The following is a 9,317-nucleotide window of genomic DNA, read 5'->3' on the forward strand; positions in this document are numbered from 1 at the left end:
AAACCATAGAACTCAATAACACAATCAATAACCTAGACTTAATAGACATATATAGAATATTCCATCCATCAACGAGCGGATTCACTTTCTTCTCAGCAGCACATGGAACCTTCTTGAAAATAGACCATGTGTTATGCCACAAAGCAGCCCTTAGGAAAAGCAAAAAAATAGAGATACTGCCTTGTGTTTTATCAGATCATAATGGACTGAGAGTAGAAATCAATGATAAAATAAAAAAGGGAAATTACTCCAACACTTGGAGACTAAATAATATGCTATTGAATGAAACATGGATACAAAAAACATCAGGGAGGAGATTAAAAAATTCTTAGAGGTCAATGAGAACGATGATACAACATATCAAAATCTCTGGGACACTATGAAAGCGGTACTAAGAGGAAAATTCATTGCATGGAGTGCATTCCAGAAAAGAATGAAAAGTCAACAACTAAATGACCTAGCATGACAGCTCAAAGCCCTACAAAAAGAACAGAATAACAGCAAAAGTAGTAGAAGACACGAAATAATTAAAATCAGAGCTGAAATCAATGAAATTGAAACAAAAGAAACTATTCAAAAAATTGACAAAATGAAAAGTTGGTTCTTTGAGAAAGTAAACAAAATAGACAAACCTTTAGTCACACTAACAAAGAGAAGGAGAGAGAAGACTCAAATTACTAAAATACATGATGCAAAAGGAAATATCACGACAGACACCACTGAGATACAGAACATAATGAGAAGCTACTTTGAAAATCTGTATTCCAACAAAATAGAAACTACCGAAGACATTGACAAATTTCTAGAGACATATGCTCCTCCCAAACTGAACCAGGAGGACAAACACAATTTAAACAGATCAATATCAAGCAATGAAATAGAAGAAGCCATGAAAAATCTACCATCCAAGAAAAGCCCAGGACCAGACGGATTCTCAACCGAGTTCTACAAGACCTTCAAAGCAGAACTCATTCCAATACTTCTCAAAGTATTCCAGGAAATAGAAAAGGAGGGTACCCTACTGAACTCATTCTATGAAGCTAATATCACCCTCATACCCAAACCAGGAAAAGACACATCAAGGAAAGAAAATTTTAGACCAATATCCTTGATGAATATAGATGCAAAGATCCTTAACAAAATATTGGCAAACCATATCCAAAAACACATTAAGAAAATTGTGCACCACGATCAATTTGGGTTCATCTCTGGAATGTAAGGATGGTTCAACATTCGTAAATCAATAAACGTAATACATCATGTCAATAGACTTAAGGATAAGAATCATATGGTTATTTCAATTGACACAGAAAAAGTGTTTGACAAAATACAACACCCCTTCATGCTCAAAACACTAGAAAAAATAGGGATAGTAGGAACATACCTGAACATTGTAAATGCTATGTATGCTAAGCTCATGGCCAACATCATTCTTAATGGAGAAAAACTGAAACCATTCCCTTTAAAAATGGGAACAAGAGAGGGATGTCCTCTTTCACCACTTCTATTCAACATTGTCCTTGAAACTCTAGCCAGAGCAATTAGGCAGACTAAAGAAATTAAAGGGATACGAATAGGAAAAGAGGAACTTAAGCTGTCACTATTTGCTGATGACATGATTCTATATTTAGAGGATCTAAAAACCTCCTCCAGAAAACTTCTAGACCTCATTAATGAATTCAGCAAAATAGCAGGCTATAAAATCAACATGCATAAATCTAAAGCATTTTTATATGCAAGCAAAGAAATAGCTGAAAGGAAAATGAGGAAAACAACTCCATTTGCAATAGTCTCAAAAAAAAAAAAAATACTTGGGCATCAATCTAACCAAAGAGGTAAAAGATCTCTACAATGAAAACTACAAAACATTGAAGAAAGAAATTGAGGAAGACCTTAGAAGATGGAAAGATCTCCCATGTTCTTGGATAGGCAGAATTAATATTGTCAAAATGGCCATACTACCAAAAGTGCTATACAGATTCAATGCAATTCCAATTAAAATCCCAATGATGTACCTTACAGAAATAGAGCAAGCAATCATGAAATTAATCTGGAAGAATAAGAAACCCAGAATAGCTAAAGCAATCCTTAGAGGAAGAATGAAACAGGGGGTATCGCAATACCAGAACTTCAACTATACTACAAAGCAATAGTAACAAAAACAGCATGGTATTGGCACCAAAATAGACAGGTAGATCAATGGTACAGAATAGAGGACACGGACACAAACCCAAATAAATACAATTTTCTCATACTAGACAAAGGGGCCAAAAATATGCAATGGAGAAAAGATAGCCTCTTCAACAAATGGTGCTGGGAAAACTGGAAATCCATCTGCAACAGAATGAAACTAAACCCCTATCTCTCACCGTGCACAAAACTCAACTCATAATGGATCAAGGACCTTAAAATCAGACCAGAGACCCTGCATCACATAGAAGAAAAAGTAGGTCCAAATCTTCACCTTGTTGGCTTAGGATCAGACTTCCTTAACAGGACTCCCATAGCACAAGAAATAAAAGCAAGAATCAATAACTGGGATAGATTCAAACTAAATAACTTTCTCTCAGCAAAGGAAACTATCAGCAATGCGAAGAGAGAGTCTACAGAGTGGGAGAATATCTTTGCCACTCATATTCAGATAGAGCACTAATTTCCAGAATATATAAAGAACTCAAAAAACTCTACACCAAGAATACAAATAACCCAATCAACAAATGGGCTAAGGATATGAACAGACACTTCAAGAAGAAAATCTACAAGCAATCAACAAACATATGAAAAAATGTTCACCATCTTTAGTAATAAGAGAAATGCAAATCAAAACTACACTAAGATTCCATCTCACCCCAATTAGAATGGCGATTATCAAGAATACAAGCAACAATAGGTGTTGGAGAGGATGTGGGGAAAAAGGTACACTCATTCATTGCTGGTGGGGTTGCAAATTAGTGCAGCCACTCTGGAAAGCAGTGTGGAGATTCCTTAGAAAACTTGGAATGGACCTACCATTTGACCCAGCTATCCCACTCCTCGGCCTATACCCAAAGGACTTAAAATCAGCATACTACAGAGATACAGCTACATCAATGTTCATAACTGCTCAATTCACAATAGCCAGACTGTGGAACCAACCTAGATGCCCTTCAATTGATGAATGGATAAAGAAACTGTGGTATATATGTATACAATGGAATATTACTCAGCTATAAAGAATAATAAAATTATGGCATTTGCAGACAAATGGATGAAATTGGAGAATATCATGCTAAGTGAGATAAGCCAATCTCAAAATCCAAAAGACGAATGATCTCACTGATAAGCGGATGATGACACGTAATGGGGGGTGGGGGGGCAAGAATGGAGGAAGGAGGGACTGTATAGAGGGAAAAGAGAGGTGGGAGGGGTGGGGGGAAGGAAAAAAATAACAGAACGAGTCAAACATCATTACCCTATGTAAATGTATGAATATGCAAATGGTATGCTGTTACTCCATGTACAAACAGAAACTACATGTATCCCATTTATTTACAATAAAAATAAATTAAAAAAAAAAAAAAGAACAGTTGACCTTTTGGCATTTTCCAATGGTCCTCTCTTCTCTCTCCTTCAAGAGTCACAACGAAGTCCCTCAGGTTGACAAGACAGCAATAATCCTTTCTTCTCAGGAGGTTAATAATGTGGGGGTTGGGATTTGGAAGCAGATTACAAACACATAATTTAATCTTACTTTCTTTTTTTTATTCCTTGGGTTTTTGAATTTAAAACATGCTTTGAAAACACTTGACTAATATAAACTATTTCTCCATAGGTCTATATAGTGTGGACAGACAATGTGACCTGCTGTCCTGGGTTCAATGGAGGGCATCTGGACTTTGACTGGACCCAAGTTTGCTTGTCTGGCTCTGATTCTTACTCAGCAGTATAATCTCTGTGAGATTGTGTCCTTCATTTCTAAGGAAATGGTAACAAATTCTATCTTACAGTGTTGTCTTAAAGAAACACATCTGAAAACATGATGCCTATTTTTCTGTTTTCTTCTCCTCCTCCTTTTTTTTTTCTTCTTCTTCAGTGTTGAGGATTGGTTCCTGTTATTCTTAACCTCCTATTAGCAACAACCAAATTACATAATTACTTCCATAATTAGCACTGAGCATTGCCTGGCTTGGGGAGACTGGTCATCTCATCAGAGCTATAGATGAGTGCTTAGATAATGCTGTCCAAATTATAAATTATTTTTTGAGTTTGAATTTCTAGAAGTTTCCAAGGTCATTTCATTCAAAGCTCTCATTTTACAGCTCATCCTTGCTTCCTGTATCTCAATAACAAACCAGAACTAGAACCCAGGTTGGCGGGAATTAGGCATTAGACTAGCTTTCTGTTTTGGACACACTTGGTGTAGATGGCCTGGTACTGCTTCTGATCTTATCAAGCAAATGTTGCAGTAAGTTTTCATTTTAGTTCTGAGAGCTCAACTTTGTTCCATAGAATTGAATGTACCCAGAATCTAACAAGAGTACCTGACACTAGTAATTATACATGAATAAATGCATTAAATTGGCAGTATCTGTTATACCTAATTATGTTTTTAATAAAGTGCCCTCTGTGTTTCTAAATATATTCATTTCTTTTAATATTATATATATTTACTGTATTATTGATAGTCAATTTATAATTTATTTAATAGCTTTTTTTTTACAACCAAATCGTTCATATTTTCCACTACTAGTTATATCTCTTATCTATACTTTCATAAGGGGCACCAAAATCACCTGATGGCACTGCCTATTGTCACTGGCATAAGTCCCATAATCAGCCTGTAGAGTACTATCAATTCTACTTTAACTGAATGGCAGGAAACATTTCTTCTTATTTGTTAAACATGGCATGGCTGCAACCACATTTTCTAAACTGACTCTAAGTAAAATGATGGGTGGGAGAAGATGTTTCTTACCATGCCTGTCTCCTGTTTTCTATACATTCTTTTATCCCATGTGACCCTGTTCTTCCAAGACAGGCAATCATTTTATGCTCTTGTCAGTCTCTCTCCCTTCTTTTAGAAAGGCATAATAAAATTATAGAGAGAGTGGTTAGAACACAAGCAAAGTAGGGGTACTAAAGCATGTTTTAGAACAGTAAAGGATTTAATATTTTATTTTTCAAAAAATTTCAAAGTAGTCATCATTGGAAAAATTAGAATATTCTTGGGCTTCCTCACACATGGTTTGAAATTTTTAATTTTATATGCAGAAGCCATAGTCATTTCAGAGATTTTCTACAATAGTTTTGTAATGTGTACATATTTTCTGTCTCCAAAACAAATATTTACCATCTTGTTTCTTCTCCAGATTCCCATCTCTCCTCCTCTTCCCTACACTCTGGATGATGAGCTTGACACATGGGACACAGGAAATAGAAATCAACTGAAAATCTCTCTGCTTTCCAATACCCAAACTTCCAATTTCTTTGAATTTGTTTCAGATTTTATCAAATCCCTTTTATTTTAAGTATATCTGGACCACTTTCCTACAATTATTTCCTCTTCTGTAGTAATATTTTTTGCTGTTATACTCCATCTACTGTCATGTATCTCTGTTCACCTTGACAGCAACACATCTTGAAGAATTTATCTATATTTTCTGACTCCACTTTTCTCTCCTCACATCTTTTCTCAAACCCACCACGAGCAGACCAGTATCCCCACCCATTCCTCAGGATGAGTCTTGTCCAGGTTATCACTGACACTCATATTGTTAAAGCAAAGAGCCATTTATCTGCAGCCATCTCAGAATTTGACACTCTGTTCCTCTTGCATCCATTCCTTCCTCAATTCCACAGAGCCACACTCTTTTGGTTGTCATCCTGCTCTATTAACAATCCCTTCTTAGATGCTATTGCTTGATCTAATCTTTTGACATTTTCAGGTTCCTTTTGCCTCTTCATTAACTCTCTAGTTAGTTAATTTATTTCCATTGTTCTAAAATCTTCTGTATGGATGATTCTAAAATTCATAAGTTCATAGGCTCAGAAGTCCCTGCTTAAATAGCCAACTGCCAAATGGACATATCTTCTTGGATGTCTAATTGGAATCTCAAACTTACCATGCACCCAACAGAGTTCTTTATGTCCTCTGCTTTCTCCAATTCCTCCCTCCTCTGAATCTTTGCCATGTCAATCAGCAGTATCACTATTCATTCAGCTCAAATCAGATACTAAGATGTCATTGGTGACCCTTTAACTTTCCTCCTTCAAGCCATCAGTGTTTGTCCTACTCTATTTCTCAACATCTTATTCCAAATGTATTCATTTATTTTTTTCTCTACTGTTACTACCCTAATCCAACCCACCATATTTATGTTTTTAAAATCTGGACTATTACAATAATTTTCTAATTAGTTTTCTTACCTCCAAGTTAAAAAATATTTGAAAAATGTGTATTTATACTCATTTATAAGGTTAAAATTCTATCCTTTGATTATTTACATAGCAACCAGATTGACTTTTTAAAACAAAAATAAAATTATATTATCTCTCTCTGCTTAAAACTCTTGAAGGGTTTCTCATTTCACTTCAGAAAAGTTCTAAACGTTTAACTATTTTTTCCATAAATGTATAAAATTTAATTTTATCCACAAGCAAAGAATATCACTGTTAAAGTTTGGTAATACATTACAGAATCCATTCCATTGCAGATTTTCCTGGCTTTATATTTTTCATAAATATTTATTTGTTCTGTATGAAATTGGCAATGAAATTCAGGAAAGTCACCATGATTGCTATTATATATCAGCTGAATCCTATCACATCTGATGCCTTTATATTGATTTTATAGATTTTTTTTCCATCTGGGCTTTGACTTATTACTATAATTCACAGAAGAATGAAGAAAATCTGAACAGAAAAACTTACATTTTTCTACTGCAGAATTACATGGTGGTACCATTACTCTGAGAAAGCTGTTGGATTGTGAAGATTTTTTTGAAAGGTATTGTTAAAAAATTTTACTGATGTCACTTTTCTGACAAATTACTTAAAAATTCTCTATTGTGTTGCTAAGCTGGAACATTTTCCTTGAAACATTGAACAATAATGCTCTATTACCAATACAAAGAAGTTCACAAAAGAGTAGCTAATGATCACTATTAAAATGCTAGAAGGAGACTATGAAACAAATTCGGATAGTTAAATGCTCAGGTTCCAAGGTAGCACACCATCTAGTACTCTTTGTGATGTCCATCATCTTGAGTTTTCTATAGACTCCGAAAAAACATTGTAGCATTTTTCATATGACTTCATTTTCTTGATTTTAAAACAAAGTCCATATAATCTGTACTAAATTTTTAAAGAAAATTCATACATGTGAAACAAGTTCCCAAAAAGTTCAAGTTCAAAATTGATTGAAAAATATGCATATTTATAATAATTTATGTAGATAAAAATATTTGAATTCATCTGGTTAAACTTTTTAAGCATAAACTTTCAATTAAACCAAATTATCCTTCCTCCAAGCATGCAATGGGTAAGTTATTAAGGCACATGAGGAGTACTTATGTCCATCTGCAAAAGAGATTTTTAGCCATCAACGGAGCATAAATGTGTTAAGGTCTTGAGTTTAGAGAACCTCAATACTAAAATAATTGTTGGATTTGTTATGGCCCGTAATGAGTCAAACAACTTAATGGATGCAGCTAATCCTTGGAGTGACAAGGACATACAAATTAAATGAGAATCTCTGAGGAAATGAAATGTAAATAATACAGAGAATTGTGTGGCGTATGATTTATAATGTTATTAATAGTAATAATGTTTAAAACTTGAAAAAAATATTACTAACCAAAAGTGGGCATTATTTAGTGAAGTTTGATGTAACACCAGGACAAAAAGGATGAACTAAAAATGAAAATCCCTTACAATGTGTCTATTTTGCATTTGACTGAAGATACATATGCGACCATCTACCCTACTCCCTTATTTCCCTTCAAAGGAAACTAGTAGACAAAACAATTGTCCAAACATGATGCTGAGATGTTGCTTCACTTCTCTTTCCATCATGGCCAGACTCTGCAAGGGAAACATTTTCTCACTTAAGATTTTTTGAATGAACTGGGGATATAGCTCAGTTGGTAGACTGCTTGTCTTGCATGCACAAGGCCCTGGGTTCAATCCTCAGCAGCAAAAAAAAAAAAAACAAACAAACAAACAAAAAAAAGATCGAAGATTTTCATTGCTTTGTTAAATGTAGAGGTTCCTCCTGACATACTTTGGGAACTTTCCCTTTCCTCTCTCACTTTATTATAGAAGGACTCTGGTGAAAGGATTTGAATGGTAATTGGGAAAATTGCAGCATGCTTCTAACAGAGGTAGCCTTAGAATTTGGCACGCTGTTACAGGCTAGGTTCTGAGCTGAACTTGATGTAAACATGTAAATATAAAGCAAATTTCATGTAGTTTACAATTTAGCACAGATTCTTACATTACAGTGTGCTTGAGAAACTCCGAGCAACAAGCTAAAAATGTAGATTTTTGAGCCTCAGCTTAGAGATTCAGGATCCAAGTATACGCATTTTTAATATGCACCTATCTTCCACTCCATTACACACACACACACCCCAAGTTCAGAAACTCCACTGAACCAGATACAGTTGGGTAGGTAGAGTGGAACTTTATTCAGAAAATCTTTGAAAGCCTAAGATTTTAGCAGACGGAGCCCTGAGGAAACTTGCTATGAATGCAGTGTCGCTTCATTCCACCTCATTTCCCTCTTCTCTCAATTGTTGCCCACTATGTCTTGATTTTTTTATATTGTTTTGGTTTAAGAACAGATTCTCTTTCTTTCTATATCAACAAGCTTCTGAAAAGAAAGCTCAGTGAAAGATTAATTTTTTTGCAGTAAAATAAACGAAAAAAAGTTCCACTTGAACTGTATTCTAAATCACTCACATGTTAGTGCCCCAGTATTTATTTCGAGCTAACCAGAACTTGTGATAAAAATTGAGAAAGTCAAATTAGCAAGCCAGGGATGCTGGAATTAGTAGAAAAATAACCTTGTCTTTGATCGCTTGTCTTAACCTGTCTTGACACCCAACTTCCCAGAGTCAAAGGGTTCCTACGCTTTGGGTTTGACTTTGCTTTTTAAAAATTTTTTTTAGTTGTTGATGGAACTTTATTTATTTTTATGTGGTGCTGAGAATTGAACCCAGTACCTCACACATGCCAGGCAAAGGCTCTACCACTGAGCCCCAACCCCCAACCCTTGACATTTCTTTTAAGAGATGAAATGGTTGGCAAGTACAAGGGGGTTTACAGTGAAGTGTTTG

At 35.0% G+C, this 9,317-nt stretch overlaps 1 protein-coding gene across 1 annotated transcript in view; it reads right to left on the reverse strand.

Moving 5' to 3' along the window:
- The window catches only part of LOC124986352 (uncharacterized), a 123,021-nt gene extending 116,851 nt beyond the window's left edge, over positions 1-6,170 (reverse strand). The window contains exons 1-2 of the mRNA XM_047554755.1: positions 6,102-6,170; positions 5,330-5,390 (exon numbers count right to left, since the gene is read on the reverse strand). Of these exons, the coding sequence (XP_047410711.1) occupies positions 5,330-5,390; positions 6,102-6,170 (130 nt within the window). The remainder of the gene's footprint in view (positions 1-5,329; positions 5,391-6,101) is intronic.
- Between the last annotated feature and the right edge of the window lie 3,147 nt (positions 6,171-9,317).

The sequence above is a fragment of the Sciurus carolinensis genome, chromosome 6 (genome assembly GCF_902686445.1).
Source record: "Sciurus carolinensis chromosome 6, mSciCar1.2, whole genome shotgun sequence".
NCBI lineage: Eukaryota > Metazoa > Chordata > Mammalia > Rodentia > Sciuridae > Sciurus > Sciurus carolinensis.